General features: G+C 41.7%; 1 protein-coding gene across 3 annotated transcripts in view; it reads left to right on the top strand.

Annotated features, from left to right (window-relative positions):
* Positions 1-18,965, top strand: part of RYR3 (ryanodine receptor 3) — a 507,269-nt gene that overhangs the window by 278,267 nt on the left and 210,037 nt on the right. For all 3 annotated transcript variants that reach the window (XM_040969180.1, XM_040969181.1, XM_040969179.1), the window contains exons 17-19: positions 5,908-6,041; positions 7,321-7,562; positions 14,865-15,057. In XM_040969180.1, coding sequence (XP_040825114.1) covers positions 5,908-6,041; positions 7,321-7,562; positions 14,865-15,057 — 569 coding nt within the window. The remainder of the gene's footprint in view (positions 1-5,907; positions 6,042-7,320; positions 7,563-14,864; positions 15,058-18,965) is intronic.

The following is an 18,965-nucleotide window of genomic DNA, read 5'->3' as shown; positions in this document are numbered from 1 at the left end:
TGAATCATGTGTTGATATTTGAGGGACCCTGGGGCAAGAAAGATGTTCCCACTTCCATGTCGCAAAGGCTTCTCTATGATGATATCACTTAATGCAGAACGTCTTTGTTATGACTTCTCTCAGCCAAAAGCCACAAGGCATAAGTGATTGGCAAATGGTTCAGTTGACCACAGTTCTGTCTGTTCCACAGGTGAGAAAAAATGTAGCCTAGTAAACTGAAATATTTTTGTACAAATCAATACCTGATACAATCTGAATGCACCAGCAGAGTAGTCTTGGGGAACTAAGGTTTACACCTTAGTTTTAGATGTTTTGGCAACATCACAAAAGTGGAAGCAACAGGATCTTGGTACCTCAAGGTACATTGGGCAACTTCCCAAGGATGACCTTTCTGTGATAAATTTTATTTTGAGTGAAGGCTTGCTTCCCATGCATTTGGATACTCCCTTGGAGATTCTGGAATTAGATATCTTTTCGAAGAGAAACTGAGTGCTGTGGTTTTCTCTAGTTCTAGGATTTCAGAAGTCTGATCCATTCATTTAACTTTTCATGAAGACAGTGATTACAAATATACAGAATTTTAGAATCACTGGGGACTTCAGAAATCCTCTAATCTGCTGCTGATAATGATAATGCTATTTACTGTGCTTTTAATAATTGCCAGGTACAGTTCTTAGCATTTAGGTGCCGCTTCCTTAGTCTTTGTTATGCTCCACTGGTGTAGCATTAACTGTTATTTCCGCTTGATGTAGGCACAGAGAAGACTGGGACAGGGCCGTGAGATGTTAAGCCATTTTCTGGGGCCACACAGCTGATTCGTGACAGCTTGGGACAAGTTTTACAATCTTTCCAGTAGTTCTTAAGCTGCAGTCTGTGAACCTGTTCTTCCAGTGTCCTCTGAAAAAGTTTACCTCTGTGTTTTTTACTTTGTAATTAAACAAAAAGCTCTTGGTAGTGAACAATACATAACTAGAAGTCATTTCCATATAAATAATTGTTCCTCAGAATTTGAGTATGGGATCTTGAAGGGTCTTTGGGGTCATGTTTCTTCGTTATTTTAAAAAAAAAAAAGGAGGTCTACATACCTGTGGAATTGAGAAATTTCTCCCTATGCCATGTTGCCTTTGATCACATCTTAAAAAATCAAGAGTATGTACTCATATTTGAAGTAATTATTATACTCCCACTGTCGCTCTGTAATAGTGTTAACCCTGACCTTCCATGAAAGGCATCATCACTCTGTTAACCAATTTGAGGTCAACAAGTTAAAAAGAAAAATACATTCTTTGGAGTGAAAAGGATGTGAGTGAGTAAGCCCTTCTCACTTGTACTTCAGAACCAATGGAAATCTCCTGGGAATCCCTGTCTCTTAGCCTGCTTGTAATGAACCTGGAAACACAAAGGAATGGGGATTGGCATTCTGGCCTAAGAATGCTTTGGAGGATGACAGGCATGTCCCTCTCTCTTAAAGAGACTTACTACTCCCTTGCCATGCTTATGATAAAACCAGCAGCTCTGGAGCAAGATTCCCATTCCGTTGGGAACACCACCTAACTGCCTATCAGTTGCTATTTTTATGGTAAAACTAGAAACTCCAAAGTGAGATTTGCAGTTTGGTTTAGCTAAATGAAGCATTTGGGGAAAAACAAGGGTCTTATACATTTTTAAAGAAATGCCTCTTCTTTCTCATTCTACCAGTAACCTGGCCCTATCTGCCTAGTAGCCCATCCTTACACCATGTGAACACAGGAGCACAAATACTTGAGCAATCTTTCATTGCTTTTCTCAGGTACATTAGCAGGAAGCTGGATCAGAAGTGGAGCAACTGTGACAAGAATCAGCACTGATACGGGATGCCAGCAATAACCCACTATGTCACAATATTGTCCCTGAGAATAATTTTTGAAAGTTATAGCATTTGTCATATAATTTTCCCCACAGACTTTTAATTAACATCTGTCTACTCCCAAAGCTACCATATTCCAAAGCAGTTCAGTTGTGTCACAAATAAATATTTGTTCTTTGTTTCACATAGGTCTGAAGGCGTCTGTGAGAGGCATGTATAATAAAAATGTTGTTGGTCTCTAGCAAGTATAAATCTTGGATTACAGAAAGGATAGATTGCAAGCAGGCAAACTAACTTTTGCACAGTTGCTACAGTAGCTCCAGGAAATTTCTTCTGAGTTTCCATGCAGTCAGGGCAATATAAAAACATTCACAGACACTCTGCATTTATCTATAGAGGGGGCAAAATCAGTTCCTTGAGGCCTACAAGGTACTCTTACAGGACCTGACAAAAGAACAAGAGAATAAGGACAACTAGTAGTTTTTTGTTTTGTTTTTGAGCAAAACTGCTTCTGTGACAACCATTGTGACACTGAGGGTTGTTACTTGCAATACCCTATTCCTTAGAGTGCAAACTTAAGTCCTAGCTACTTTTTTTTTTGTAAGATTTATTTTTTATTTTATGGGTCCTTCACAGTAGCCTAGCGGGATCCCATTATTGGTGCTAGTTTAAGCCCTGGTTGCCTCACTTCCCATCCAGCTCCCTGCTTGTAGCCTGGGAAAGTAGTCAAGGATGGCCCAAAGCCTTGTGACCCTACACCCAAATGGGAGAACCAGAAAAGGTTCCAAGCTTCAGATCAACTCAGCTCAGCTTCAGCCATTGTGGCTACTTGGGGAGTGAACCAGCAAATGGAAGACCTTTCTATCTCCTGTGTGTAAATCTGACTTCCATCTACTGGTTCACTCCCCCAAATAAACTGCAAAGACGGGAGCTGAGATGTCAAAAGCTGGGAGCCAGGAACTGCTTCTGGGTCTTCCACATGGGTGATGGGCCCAAAGACTTGAGTAGGACAGAGAAAGATCCTCAGTCCATTGGTTCATTGCCCCAAATGGCCACAGTGGCTTGAACTGAGCTGGATGCAGGCAATCAAGGACTTGAGTTGTCCTCCATTGCTTTCTCAGGCCATACTCTGGAATCTGGGGAGTAAACAGAGCAGCTGGCACATGAACTGGCACCCATGTGGGATACAGCATCAAGGGCTGCCTATGCCACCATGTCAGCCCTTGCCCTACTTTTAATCCATCACCGTGTTAATGTGCTTGGGAAAGCAGTGGAAGATGATCCAAAACTGCTGCCACTCACATGCTGGAATCAGATGGAATTCCAGGCTCCTGGCTTTGACCTGGTCCAGCCTTGGCTGATAAAGCTGTTTGGCAGAGTCAACCAGCAAATCAAAGATCCCACCTCCCTCTGTCACTCTATTACTTTGCTTCTCAAATAAATAGATCTTGAAGGGAAAGGGAAAAATGCTACTTCTACAAATAACAAAATGACAATAGCTAAGCAATGTTTCTATGGATTGGTAATATGCATTTTTTTAATGTAGCATATTCCCACATAAGTCTGTGTTTGGGGTAGAAACTGGGGGAGATCCAAGTTCCATTCTCTGTGGTCATTCAGAGATGCAGGTTGCTAAGTGCCTCCAGCATCCCTCAAGGCAGGGCTTCACACACTATGTGCTTATCAGTCACCAGTGGATCTCCACAGGTGGTATTAATGTGAGGGCTTTGATTCAATAAAGCTGGATTTGAGCACCTGTACTCCCAGCAAGCTCCTAATTCCTGCCAATGCTGCGGGTCCAGGTATCACAGTTGGAGTAAGAAGATTCTTGGGCTTAGGTATCCAAATACACAGGTTTCTAAAAGAGGTTTTTAGGGACAAGACAGAAAGAGTGAGATGTACCTCACCTCTATCCATCCCTTTGACAAGCACCCAGCACAGGATCCCATATACCTGTAAAGGAGACTGTCACCTCTTTGTGTGCTCAGAAGGAAGAACAGCAGACACTGAACACTCAGCAGTGCCTGTCTCACCAGCCAACCACAGAGAGGTTACTATGGTGCTCTTGGAGTCAAAGCACAGATGACCTCTAGGCCTGTTCCTGGCCCTGTCTATGCTCCTTCTCTCATTTACCTTCATTTGTTTGTTATTTGAAAAATAGAAATAGAAACACAGACATTTCATCTGCCGATCATAGCCCACAACAGCTTAACCAGAGCCATGCTGATTCCAAGAGCCTGGAACTCTACCCTGATCTCCCAGCTAGGTACCCAAGTGCTTCAACCATCCCCTGCAACTTCCCAGGGTGTACATTAGCAGGAACCTGGAGTTGAGAGCAGAGCCGAGACTCAAATCCAGGCCCTCCAAAAGACTTCTCAAGCAGCATCTTAACTGCTGTGCCTAACATCTGGTCTTCCCTTTCTCTTTTAAAACAACCATTTAAACTTACTTAGAAAGAGAAATGTGCTCTATCCTGCTGTTTACTCAAATGCCTTTTAAAAGTCTAAACAGTGTTAACTGTGATTCCTCATGGCATCATTTGTTTAGAGATGAGGAACTGCTCCATTAGGCTCTCTGCTGTATTCAGAGTCTTTCTTCTTGCTTTTTTGTTCCTGTTGTGTTTGGATTAAGTTCTGCTTTTCCTCTGGCTGTGATAGCAAGGCTTCTACAACTATCACTCCAAGGCAAAACAGATGAAAATGTGCGATAGGCTGGATGAAAAGTATTTAATTTCCTGGCCATCTATGGTTCTTTTCTTAGTGTGAGAAATTGTCCTCTGGATTTTGAGTTTCCACAGTTGATATCTTTCACAGAGGGCTAATGGTAAGAGTCCTCCGTAAAACTGCCTTTGGGATTCTCTTCTGCTTGTCCCATAAATGTGTTTTGTATTTATCTGCAACAAAATTGACATTCAGGGAGTCAGGAAGAAAATTGGTTTGGGAGAATTATGGATTCGAAGCGCTGTCAGCAACCTGCAGCTCCCCAACCCCAAGCAGCAGAAAGTCTTCAGTGGCCACTTGGAAAGATTGAAATGCAACTGCTCACCTCGGTCACTGCCACCTGCCACATCATTGCTGTGATGTTACCAACTGCCATTTGCACATTCCTCCTGGTGGCAAGAAGAAAGAGGGACGTGGCTAGCCTGGCACAGTTTGCTCTGCCATGGAAGGAACACAAAATCTGAATAAACAAGGCTGCAGCAGCCTGAGACAGGACAGAGGAGTGGCTGGCATGAGGGTGGGGTGCAGGGACTGCAGCCTCTTCCCAGCAGCCAGGAAACAAGAGCAGAAACAGTTTGGTGACACATCCCTTGAATTCCTTGGTCACCTGATCTCTTGTATATTTGCTGTTCTCCCTCTTGGAAGGAGCAGAGCAGGTAAAATAGCTTGGATCCTTATTTCCAGGAAGTCAGAAGGGTATCATTGAGTTTTCATTGCTGTTGCAGCCAGAAACCCAAGAACAGAAGTCCTCCCACCATTATCCCTAGCATAGAAGGATTTTAGAATCCCATTGTGGGGAGGGGCGGGTGGCTCTCAATAGATTTTTATGAAGAGTAGTAACAGCACTTGCTAGCCTTCAGTGCAGGGCACCATCAGGGCTGGGGAAAGCATGAGACTGTAGTGTGAAGCCTTTTCAAGATCTTTCATCTTCTCACCCCCAACTATTTCCATGGCTCCAAACATGACTGGTGCCTGAGTCATGTGCCCTAGGTGCCTCGCCACACCCTAGCTCGTAATGTAGGCCATCTATCTACAAAGCTCAAACTCTTAAAATCTGTGTTTGGACAATAACCATAGGTGGCATGCATAGGTGGGAGGTTAGGAATACAACAACTAATCAGAGGGGTTATAAAGAAGTTCTGCCTCATATCCCTGAAAAGAAACAGACCCTGGGGTATCACCCCTCCCTGTCTGGTCATGTTGTGGTTCTGAGCTGGTTCTCCATCCATCACTCTTCCTTCACCCTCACTCTTCCTGCTATCTTCAGGTACTTAGGTGCTTGAGTCCTAACCTTTATGCCCTTCTGTAGGCCTGATGCTTGGTGGGTATGTTCTGCTGCAGGTTCTGGATGTCCTGTGTTCCCTCTGTCTCTGCAATGGGGTTGCAGTGAGAGCCAACCAAAACCTGATTTGTGACAACTTGCTACCCAGGAGAAACCTGCTCCTGCAGACAAGACTGATTAATGATGTGACCAGGTGAGAGCACCAGCATCATTCCAAATGCTGAGCCCTTTTACCCATCTCATCTCCAGGCAGGAAACACAGGGCCAGTGTGGGCTCCAGAATCGTTCACCTGTAGTTTCCATGATGATGGCAAGCCTACACAACAAAGCCAGGCAAATGTGCCCTTTCTTGACTAGGGCCTCATATTCCAACCACATTAGCACATTAGCAAAAGTATTTCAAACTTTTCCTTTGAAGTGGATAGAACAAATGTACTCTGAATGTTAAAGAGTTTGACCTGGAGTAGCCTGTCATGTTTTACTTAAACAGCTCAGCTCTTGTATTTTCTTCATAATGTGATTTATTTCAATATGCCAACTTTTTTATTTTTTAAAAGGAGTTAACAGAATAGATATCCTGTGATGTTCGTATGTTTTCATGTATCATCTGGTATCATCTGGTGTTTTTGCCCCACACCTCCTTGTGACAGCTGTGCTGCCCTGCGTGGACCCCCAAGTGGTCACCAGTCTGCTGGTGCATACATGTGGCCACATGTGAGTCACATGGACTTACTGGGCCTGGGTGTTATCTAGCCACTTTCAGCCTTCTATCTTCCCTTAAATCCATGTTGGCATGAGAAAAAACCTTCCCTGTGAACAAGAGAGTGGTTCACAGACATGAACCATCACACCAACTTCTTGGTGCTTCCTCATTCAAAATAGGACATAGCCACATCCCAAGAGCTTTTCAAAACATCAGACCACCCTAAGTGGTCTGCCACATGCTTTTAACCACCTTGCTGAATACGTTGAATCCTCTTGCCCTTAACAAGGTTGTGTAATAGTGAACTCCAAATGTCTGTAAGGGACCATTATTAATAATGCTTAGGTGACAAAGCTGCTGTTGTGGAAAATGAGTGTATTTAAAACAAACTGCCCAAAGATAGAGGTAGGCAGGCAATAGGCTATACTTACAAGGAAAAAAAAAAGTTTTTAGTCTTAAAATAATCTTAAAATGCAGGATAAGATTCTCTCCATCATTACCTATACTTGGCACTCACTAAATATTTGTTACTTTGAATAGAATATTTTAGTCTCATCCTGTATATTTCATAATGAATTTACATTGCCCTGATGCCTCATAAAGAACTTGACCAAGTGTGGAAAGCTCAAAGCTTTTTCTGTTTCTGGCTAATATGAAAAAAAAAATGCTGTTAGGTTTAACTGGGCATTGCCTCCTGTGTTTAAATTCAGCTTATTTTCTGAGTTTTTAAGCATGTATCGGTGCTACCCCACACTGTGTTTAATTGCAGTATCCGACCAAACATCTTCCTGGGAGTCGCTGAGGGCTCAGCCCAGTACAAAAAGTGGTACTTCGAGCTCATCATTGATCAGGTGGACCCCTTCCTCACAGCAGAGCCCACACACCTGCGAGTGGGCTGGGCCTCCTCCTCGGGCTACGCCCCATACCCAGGAGGTGGAGAAGGATGGGGAGGCAATGGTGTTGGTGACGACCTATACTCCTATGGTTTTGATGGACTTCACCTGTGGTCCGGTAAGTATTTTTATCCAAACTTGGGCCCCTCATCTGTTCCTGAAAGTCAATGAAACTCAAATTATTCAAGCTAAAATTGCCACTTAAAGTTAAAATGATAGAGTGTCACCTAATTCAGCAGTTAGGTGAAATGAACATCAGGCTTAGAAGAGACTCATTTACACCATTACGCTGACGGTTCCTAGTAGAGTCTAATGCAGATCACTTCACTTTTTTTTTTTTAGTTTATCATTTATCTGCACTATCCCCCTTGCATATGATTGTTATCTGAGCAGACAGGCAGGGTGATACTCAAAATCTACCTACTAAATGGTGAGTTCCAAATGCTTTGTACATTTTTATTTCATCTTATCCTGAGACTTTCTGAGGTAGAAGATATTGGTGTCCTCTTACAGATGCCCAAACTGACACTTTGAAGTAATTTACTAAGTCACGCTGGGAAGGGCCCATCTCCTAACTCAATAGTCTGCTCTTACATGATACAATTTGTAAAATACCTGGATCAGTGTCCCACACATTTAGGTGCTAACCTCTTTCCCCCGCCCCAAATAATTGGCTGTTTAAGATAAATATTGATGCTTTTCCCAAACATGTGTGTGGAGAAGTAGAATAATTCTGTCTGGGTGGTAATGCAGGGCACAGTCCCAGGCTTTCACCACAACAGGAGTTGTGTTCTGTCTGTTAGGCAGGGATTGTCTTTTCTCTGTTTTGTGCAGAACTGCAGTTGGAACTACTATTTCTCTTGTAAAAATCACTTAAGTAAGCATTGTGTTGTGGGCTTCTTTAACCATGGCATACATTCTTCCTTAAATCCAGTATGAGGGAAAAATCTGTAAGTCCAACTTATATATTTTCTTTTCCAACTAGGGACTGTGTAAACTTTCCTTGCTCTCTTAGATTTCAGACCAAAAATCCAGTTGCCTGGTGGTGATTATTAAGTGAGTCAGCTTGTGTGTTAATGATGTGTGTCCTGTGTTTAGTATTTATTTTCAATGACTCAGTATGGTGAGTTTTTAAAAAAGGAAATAATCTATTGTTTTGCATTCATTTTCAACAGTCAAACTTTTGTGGAATGTCATCAAATGATTTGTTTATGTTCTTATTTATCCTGGATCATTTGGGGGATGATAAAACAGTCTCCCCTGTTTTGCACTGTTTGCTAGGGGGCAGTATGCTATAGAGGAGAGCAGGTGGAGAATGGCAGGATGGTGGGATAGGGTGAAGTGAGAGTCTCCTGGTCCTCCCCTCCTCCCTAATTAGCCTTCCCTAATTCTTTATTTGAACAGGGGCATGCCTTTCTTAGTCTTCATACTGTCATCATGGAGCTGCTCAGTTTGGGCTATATACTTGTATCTTTCTGCTGAGATCATCTTCGGGCGTTATCAGGCTCTCAGAAGGATGTCTCTGCAGAATCGATTTGGGAAGAATCAGTATGTTCCTGCACATTTACAGCTCCTGAGTTTGATGAGCTTAAATTGGGGGATGGGTGAGAGGTGGCTGGTACTGACTTGTGGCTACCCTTTCCATGTTGTTTGCTGATTGCTGCTCCTGTCCTCCTGAGCCCATGCTGTGTATAAGCAAGACTCCACAGAGACTGGCTAAGGAAATGTGAGGCATATCCGGACCCTTCAAAGAGAATTCAGTGATTCTTAAAAGAAAAACGAATGTGCTTAGTGTTTTCAAGATTGTCTAGTACTTACATGGAACACTTACGGCATCCCTGTCTCCATCTGTGAACTTGAGAGAATGAAGATATTACTGACTTTAGAAGCAGAGAACAAACTTATGGCACATCCATAATGGCTGTCATTTGCACATTGTCTTTCTCCATCTTTCCCCTCTCTTGCCTTCTTCCCTTTCAGCCCTCCTTTCGTCCCTTTTCTCTCTCTGTATTTCATAACTTAAGTCCCATCTAATTATATATCGTTCCAGGACAGTGCAGTGCCCCATCCCGCCTCCTCATGCCTTCTTTCCTCTGTCTATAAAGGCAAGGAAGCCAAATAGTCCAAGCCCCTACAGGTCATCACTGGCAGTCGCTATTTGAGATGGGAGAAGTGGGCTAGTGACTCATATTTCAAAGGCTAGTTGTGGTTTCCAGCATTACTCAAAATTGCTAACAGGAACACGCAAGGTGATATCCAATGAGATGTAGAAAAACCAATATCTGTAAGATTTACATCTTTGTTCTCACTAAAACCCAAACTTCCTTGGATCTGCGTACCATTTTGACTTCTCCAAGCAGGACACAGGGATCATTTGTCTTGCAGAAGGCTGTGCAAGTAAATATGTCAGTGTGTGCTCTGGCTCAAGAAATAAGGGTTCAGTTAATGACTCCCACCAGGACACAGTGAATTTCAGGCTATCTGATGGAGGAGTAATTGTCTGATGAAAAAAAAAAAACTCTCTTACTCTAGGAGGGAGAAAATGGTGGTTAGGAAAAGATGTTGGAAATCACTGATGCCATTTTTTCCTCCTCTTTCTTGGGATTTAAATGCCCAGCTCCATTAACATCAGAGTTATCTGCATGCATAAATTAAGCCACTGCCTTGAGTTGGCCTTTGACTTATCTATTAAGGCCTGACAGATGTTGTAGTAGAGATATTACAATACCTGGGGAGAATTGCAGTGTCCCCAACACTTTGTCAACAGAAAAAGAAATCAAGAAAAAAAGTAATGTGAATTTGGAGTTAAGCCTGGATTTGAATTCTAATTCTGCCACTTTACTAGCTTCTGACATTAGGCAAATTACTTAATCTGAGACCCAGTTTTCTTTGGTAAAATGTAGACACTATAAGGCTCTTATGAAATTTAAGTGAGAAGAAGTATAAAGCCTCTGAAGTATGTTAGAAACCCATAAAATGTGGTTTCCTTTTACCCCTCATTGTGTGTGAAACCCAGTGTAATCATAAAAGCTGATTTGAGAGCCTTTGGATACTTTAATTCAAGGCCATTGAGACTACCCCAGTTAAAGTCGCCCAGCAATGCCCATGTCCAGTAGTAAAGGGGAAGGGAAATTTGAAAGTGACACCCAGGGAGCTTGAATGAGCTTTGTCTCTGTATGGGTGAGGCAGCTTTAAAAGAGTTCTCTAAGCCATGGAGGTCAGTTTCAGGCATCAGCTCTGGAAACATCCCCCAGCCTTCACTACAGATCCCTGGCTCTGCTGAGCCTCTGTGATTTTTGCTTCTGCAGGAATGACTGTTTTCTTGAGCTGCTATCACCCTCTCCTCCTGATGCAACCCCTAGCATGGTGGCTAGAACTCAATTTCCAACTCAGGGCAGCCTGTAATGCAGGATTGCAGGATTGGCTAGGGCACAGTTTCATAGCCACTTTCCTCCCTGCAATATTAGCAAAGGATCTCACCTTTCTAGGAGATTAGTGAGACAAGTGAGTGAATGGAGTAAACCTGGGTTTCTGGACTTCCTAGGACTACTGACTCAACAGGGTAGTTTAGCCATGCCAAACTCACACCATGAGCTTGACTCCCTACCAAGATGAGTCATAGCTCTCACAACATAACCTACTGAGACTTACAGCTTTCCAACTACAGGGCTTGTGAAAACAAGCCAAGGAGTAGCTGAAGGATATCAACATTGTATGCCTTCAGATCCTCTCTCCTCCCAGAACCTAAATACTTGTGTTTATTTATAATGCCACACCCTGCATTTGCCTGGGGCCATGGAAATGCTGAGCGGCACTGTTTTCAATTGCTTACATCACTCATCAGAAGATGCTAAATCCTGCAATAATAGATTTCTGACCTAATGTGAAGATGTACAGCAGGTGATTAAATGGCCTGTTCTTTGATCTTACAATGCTGGCCTTGGGATAGCCTTGTGCAGGACCTCTAAATCAAGGGATATTTCATTTCTTCTTCAGAATAAAGGAGGCAATGGAACTCCCCAGTCTCTCAGGGGATGGACACTTGGATCAGACACAGTTCCTGAAATCTTAAGGAATTGTTAGGCTGATCCTAGAAAAACTCTCAAATATAGTAGCATTAACATTCTACAGCATCACCTATCAGTTGGTTGCTCTGATCAAATACATTAAGCTTCATTGAAAGTGTATGTTTTTGATCACTTTCAATAGAGGAAACAATTTTTTTATTGAGGAAAAAGATCTGAAATCACTTTTGGATCTCAGCCCTCAGTGCTAAAATTGTCCATATTCTCCTAAATCTGGGGAAGTATATTTCTACAATGTTCTACCTTATTTTTCTTGCATTAGACTGGTAATTAACGTTTCTAGAATTTAAAGAAGCAATAACAACTACATTTCTATGGGAGAGAGCCAGGGAGAGGTCTTTCATTTCTTGTTTTACTCCCGAACTGGCTTCAGTGGCCAGTGCTGGGTCTGGCCAAAGCCAGGAGCCTAGAACTCCATCTGGGTTTGCCACATAGGTGCAGGGACCAAAGCACTTGGACCTTCCTCTGCCACTTTTCCAGACACATTAGCAAGGAATTGGATCTGAAACGGAACACCTGAGATGAAAGCTGAATCACATATGGGATGGCAGCAACTCAGGTGGTGGCCTAACCCGTTGTGCCAGCCCCTGCACAAAGTTTCTGAGGTGCTCTCATTTGTGCAGGATTGTCAACAGTCTTCCTTTAGTTTCTAAATATCTGCCCTGATGCCATGTTCTCGACCAGGCCTGCTTTTTAAAAATAGACTCAGCCTGTGAATCCAAGCTGTCTACAGATGATATTAACAAGTGTTCTGAAGGAGGCGTATGACTGGGCCCAGTCTCTTAGTACGTGGAAGGTAAAAGGCAGTGGCAGTGATCATCAGCCAACCATCTTTCTTCTGGAAGGCCCTTGGCAGCAGTGCATTAGTAAAGGCAACATAAAGCCAATGATAGCTTCTGGCATCACCTGAGCTATGCTGTAGATGGAGAACATCCCCCATGGCAGCTGCTTTCCATCTCCCATGGCCGGGGCTCAGGCCAGCTGAGGAGTCTGCAGTGGACCGTGGGAAGAGGGGAAGAAAGGACTCTAGAGTCACAGTTGAGCATCGCCCACTGCGTTCTGGCTTATTTGGTTCTAGAAAGATCGGGAACCTCATAATTTGAGTTTTGGGACTGCAGAGATCTGGGTACTTGTAAACATAATTGTGCAAGGTGGAATTGCAGTTACTTCATGGTGTACCCAAATTCCCGGAAATCTGTTAAGATTTGCTCAAGTGACGACAGTGATATTTTCCAGAAGGTAAATTAATGCAAGAAAGAGGCATTGTTTGTAGGAAAGATTGTTTTCAATGGGGAAATAAAAAATCTTAAGAGACAATTATAGCAAGCCTTGCTGAGTTTTAATATCATAGGTTTCTTTCATAACAGCCTTGAACAGAAGGAAGAAAAATTTCTGGGATCTGGAATATCTAAACCCTGCACAGTGAGCTGGGAGGACCCAGGCTCGCCAAATGAAGACATTTAAAAACATGTCAAACCTACATGCTCCTCCATTCTGGCTGTTTTGTTCTATTTTTAAATAATTTTAGGCTATGACTTTCATAATAAAGGACTTGCGTCTAATTCTCAGTAGGGAATCAAAGTACTAAAGTTAGAAAAACAGAACTTATGGTCACCCCAGACTAATTTGTCAGTAGGAATTTCATTGTATGCTGTAGCCCTTGTGCTATGCATGTGGTCCAAGTTCTGTGCTCCCATGTGACTTTAAAGTGCCACCATGTCCTGTTCACCCAAACCTTATCCAGCTCCACCTTCTAGATTTCCCAAACCCCAGGCATTTTACAAGCACATAATACACCACTTTTACTCTTTCCCTCTCCAAGACTCCAATTGCCGCAATGTTCCTGAGCAGACTTCGAGCTTTTTCCATGCTAGACAACACTGTGCATTTTCATTCTAGTGTTTATCATACTGTATTCTAGTTTTTATTTGGGGGTCCTTCACCCACCAGAGAATAAACATCATGAGACTGGAAACAGGCTCTTCTGTCCTTGCTGCCCAATGTCAGGCTCAGTATCTAGCAGAGAGTGGAGCCTCAGTGCTGGCTGGAAAGAACTGGGGGAATGCAGGATGATGGTGTTAGTCACTCAGAATAATTCGAGAGAAGTTACCTAATATTGCTTAAGGAGAGGGTAGTATTTCCACAGTTGTAAAACGTGCTGCTTTGTTTAGAATCTGTTAGTAGAATAACCATGAAAAACTCTAAGTTATTCTGAACTGATGTTACAAATGTTATTTAGCAAAGACATGTATAGGTGTAACATTTACAAATGACTAATATCAATAAGGTATTTTTAAGTTAGCTTATGGCATATTGTAAAGTGATTAAAATATGATTTCCAAGACTTTCTTAAACAGTGAAATGTAGTATGATTAGTAGAAAATGATGCATTAAAAACTCCAGTGTTCAATTGGTGTGTGTAAGACTAAAAGCATTCTTTTGCAGTTAGACTCCTTTTTTTATACCTTTCTATATAAAGTATACATATAATGATTGTATGTTTCTTCTGTAATCAAGAAACAAGGTATCTTTTCTATTTGAAACTCTATTTTAATATCTATAAGTTTTGCCCCACTCATTTCTTTTTTTCTGAAAGAAAATATATTCCTGGTAGGAGGATGGATGGAGTGGTTATGATCATTTGCTTTTAGCTTTTCCAGAATAAGGTACAAGATTGAAATGAGAGAAGTAATTTTTCTCCTTATTTTAAGTCAGGAAATGTTCAATCATTTCATGAAAGAGATATGAGGGAAAAAATGCTTAAGTCCTTAATACAAAGTTGATGTGTTTTCCTACATCCCTGAAGTAATGACGTTCTTTAAAACAGGTGCACAGTTTACTGGCTAGATGGCCTTGCCATTCTTTGCTTTGCTAGCATCTGTAGGAATCCTGGAGTGGCAGGTGGAGAAAATTGGAGACATCAATTCTTTGTGTGCCTGTGGCTAAGGAGGAGCCCATGTGTGCACAAACACCCCACAACTGTCGCCCACCATCCCAAAGACCTTAATGAAGAGAAGCATGACATTCATTCAGACACCAATCCAGACTCAGAGCACATCCTGAGCATGCTGAGTTCCTGTTTGTTCTCACTAGTAGCAACTTGAAAGTTTTCCCAGCACTTGGCTCATCTCAGATGTGGTGCCTGCCCACTCATAAGGAAATCTTTGCATAGGCAGAAAAGTTGTGTTTCAAATACAATAACCTATCCATATCTCATATGTATCAATCACACCTCCCCAATCTCCATTTTTGGCTTCTGACATCTCCTCCCTTTGTTAAAAAACTGCAAAAATTCCATTGCCTTTTCTTGCCTTTTTTTTTTTTTTGATTGTCAGGACGGATACCCAGAGCTGTGGCTTCCACCAACCAGCACCTCCTCAAGTCAGAAGATGTGGTAAGCTGTTGCCTTGACCTTGGAGTGCCCAGCATCTCCTTCCGTATCAATGGGCAGCCTGTGCAGGGGATGTTTGAGAACTTCAACACAGATGGGCTCTTCTTCCCTGTGATGAGCTTTTCAGCAGGTGTCAAGTAAGTCATGGCTGATTGCCCAGAGCGTAGCTGTTGCCCCCTACCACCATCTCTTCTGCTTCAGCAAACATGGGCCAAACGTCCCCCAAAAAGTGGTGGTGTAAGGGTAAGGGCCAACCAGAGTATTTCCCTCTGTCTGTACTTCCTGGGCTTGTTCTCCTGCCAGGGGTTTATATGTTAAAAGACACATTCAAAAAATTGAATTATTTTATGTATTTGTTATAAGTATTAACATAAAAATCACACTTGATTCCAAAATTTAGTTGCAATCATTATTACAATTTCAGAGTTTTATTTTCAAGTCTTCTTTTTACTTAAAAAAAGATTTATTATTTTAAAAGCCAGAGCTATATAGAAAGGAAGCGAGACAGTGGTCCTTCATGCACTGACTGGTTTATTCCCCAGGTGGGTGGCCAGTGGCTGGGCCAAGCCAAAGCTGGGAGCTGGAAGTATCATCCAGGTCTTACATGTGGGTAATAGGAGCCCAAACACTGGGCTCTCTTCCTCTGCTTTTCCCGGGCCATTAGCAAAGAGCTGGATTAAAAGGATAGCCAGGACAAGAACCGGAACTCATATGGGATGCCAGAGTTACAAGTGGGGTCTTAACTCACTGTTAGTTAATGCTAGCCTCTCTACTTTCCTGAAAATGTATGCATTGTTTTAGTTAATATCACATTGAGTTTAAAGTTTTATGTCTTGACTATATTTCATTCAATAGTAAGTAATGAGCCTTTTCGTGAATCATTCATATCCCATGAGTTTTATGGCCATATATTGTGCGTTTATTTGATTTCCCATAATAGAACCTTTGCTTTGTTGTATACTTCATGCCAATTTTATTTTATTGCTATAACTACAAGTTTTAATATCTATGTGCATTATTCTATTTCTCTATTTCTATTTTTTGTCCCTCCAAAAGTAGGTCAAAATATATAAACTTTTTAAGTCAAATTTTTAAAGTCTGTGGCCAAATTGAGTTCTAGGTGGATTTTGTTAACAGTACAGAATTCCTTAGCAGTTCCAAAATGTGTGAACTTCCAAAAACCCTCAGTTTGTTTATAGCTCATACTATAACAAGATACAATATATATAATAAAACATATAGCAAGAACTAATTTTGTAACAGAACTGTAATCAGAAATATCTACATGTTAAACTGCAGAGATGTTACATTTGATAATGGAGACTGACCCTCACCTGCCTGGAAGTTCAGTATGTACATCATGTACTTTCTCTCTTATCCAAGTTCTGTAAGAATTCTGAAGTAAGAAATACATCTCCAAGGATTTCAGATTGAGTTTGATCCTGTAGTGTAATTCAAAGTAAAGAGCAAATTCAACATACTGAATATTCATGCATTTATACTGCTACTAGAGATTTCGTGTGTGTGTGTGTGTGTGTGTGTGTGTGTGTGTGTGTGTGTGTGTGTGTGTGTGTGTGTGTGTGTTTAGAAGGGAAGAAGGATAGGGAAAGAGTGAATAGGATCTCCTATCTGCTGGTTCAGTTCCCCAATGTCTATAATGAATGTGAGCCAAGGCCTGGACCTAGGAACCAACTGCAGTCTCCCACGTGAGTGGCTGGAACCCACTACCAGTGCCATCACTATGGCCTTGCAGGGTGCACCTGAGTAGGAAGCTGGAATCAGAAGCCAAGTCTAAGCACTCTGATGAGGGCCTTGGGCATCCTAACCAGCATCTTAACTTCTAGGTCAAATGCTTGTCCCTGTTATTCATTATTCTTAATTTTTACTATTTAGGAAAATTTTATCTTAAAGAGTTTTTCTTGCATTGTCAGTGTCAAGAAGCATTTTTGTCTGCTGATTCTTATTTATTACTAACATAATCTGTATGTTCTCAGTATTTTCATTATATATATTTTATAGGCCGAACTATCTTGTTGGTATCAGTTCTTTGAGTGTTTGGTTTATGCTTTTGCATTTAGGTTTTTTTTTTTCTGGTTTTTGTCTTTCCCTTAGCCAAAGTAACTAGAAAACAAACAAACAAATAAGCTCCAAGACACTAGAATGATACCACTCAGACCTTGTTACGTTTTTGTGTATACATTTATTAAAGTGGGCTTAGGTTGTAGGTGCTTTTCTATATACTCCTGATAACTGTTGTAGTCATTGTTCCTCTTTCCTTGCATCGGTTAGATGCTCTTTCAACTTGCCTTTTAGTTTTATCATAATTTTAATTTCTGTAAGGTAAGACACAGCATTAACTCTTCTTTTGAAGAATTGCCTTGCCCCCTTTCCATTCCACTCTGCCTTAATGAGATCATAATTGATAGAGCAGCAGACTGGAGTCACGTAGAATCACACTCGTGTTGATGGAAGCCACTGAAAGGGGCTGTGGAAGGAGGGTTGTGGAGAATGGTTGCTTTAGAGCTAGGGCCACTAAGAAATCATCTCAGACACCGAGCAGCTGACTCATGGGGCTTCCCGAGTGAGACACTGCAACAGGCCTGAGCACTTCATGTGGATTGAGAAACCAAGACATGTTTGTAAAAATGATGTAAAGTGATGTAAAAATGGGTTATGTTTTGGTTAAACATGTTACTTAGGGATAAGAGATACAGTTTGAAAATGATATTCAGTCTTTGGAACTTGAGAACAGGTATTTACATTTTTATATAAAATGGTACTTCAGTAAGTTCATGGGAAAACAAAATGAAAAGACAAGTTTGGGAGTGAGTGTTTGGCTTCCTGGTTAAATCACTGGCTGAGAGACTTGTATCTCATACTGGAGTATCTGGATCTGGTACCTAGCCCTGATTCCTGACTTTGGCCTCTTGCTAATCCATACCCTGGAAGGCTATGGTCATGGCTCAAGCCACTGAGCAACTGACTCCACTGGCAGACCTCAGTTCTGATCTTGGCTGCCGCTTCTGGCCCTAGCCATGACCAGGATTTGGGGAGTGAGCCAGATAATGGGAGCTCACCATGCATTTGTCTCTCTCTCTGTTTCTCAATTAAATAACTTTTTGAGATATTATTATCTATTCTATTTTTAAAAGTTTTGAAACTCATGCACAGTTTTATCATGATATGCATTTTCCATGAATTTTTCCAAGATCCTTCATATATATGCATGCATATTAATGAATGTGTCCTCATATGTGGATACTATACATTGAAACTAAGGACTGATATTGTTTAAAATACTTGCAAGAAACAAGCAAGCATAGTGAAGTTTTCCTCATCACTCTTTCAAGGCAAAGAAGCCTCTGTTAACCCCAATACCACAGTCTGTAGAAGTGAGAGTTCTTTCCTGGGGTTTTCTGTATGGAGGATGTCCCTTGCAGTTCTCTATCTCAGTGTGATCTAACAGAGTGATGTCCTCATTGATTCCCCGAGGAACATGGAGGAAACAAGGAATGCTATTGAAAAGCAGGGTGCTAAACAGGAAAATTGATTGGAGCAAAGGTACTTCTAGCTGTCATTTATACTTCTTCCTCAATCCAGCCCACTGCATGCAAAAGGAGTGACTGGAAATGTAAAGATGCCTAAAAGCACAGGGATCATCCACACCTTGATGCACAGCCTTTCTCAGACACCAGGACAGTAAGGACCCAGTGAGCAGCCATCGCCTAGCACTGTGCCTGGACAGGCACCCCGGTCCCCGATCACTGCAGCACTTTTTCACCTGGGCAGGCAGGTGTCCCATCATCATTGCTGTTCTTATTCTCTACTTGTTCTGACCTTGTCCCATTCACTAGTTTTTACTTTAGCTTTTACTTCTTTTAAAAGAGAGAATACCTAAGTCCAAACATCTCATCTGAGAAAATGATTCAGCTGATTTCTTATCTTTGAAAAAGAGGCCTTCTCCAACCCACTGGCAAGTAGATTTTTCCATATATTTTGTGTTTAAGCAACAATACATCTGATCTCTCACATGTTGCATAATAAT

The sequence above is a fragment of the Ochotona curzoniae genome, unplaced genomic scaffold (assembly GCF_017591425.1).
Source record: "Ochotona curzoniae isolate NIBS_2020 unplaced genomic scaffold, NIBS_Ocur_1.0 scaffold_4701, whole genome shotgun sequence".
Lineage (NCBI taxonomy): Eukaryota > Metazoa > Chordata > Mammalia > Lagomorpha > Ochotonidae > Ochotona > Ochotona curzoniae.
The sequence above is the reverse complement of the archived record's forward strand: the minus strand, read 5'-3'. Positions and strand labels throughout refer to the sequence as shown.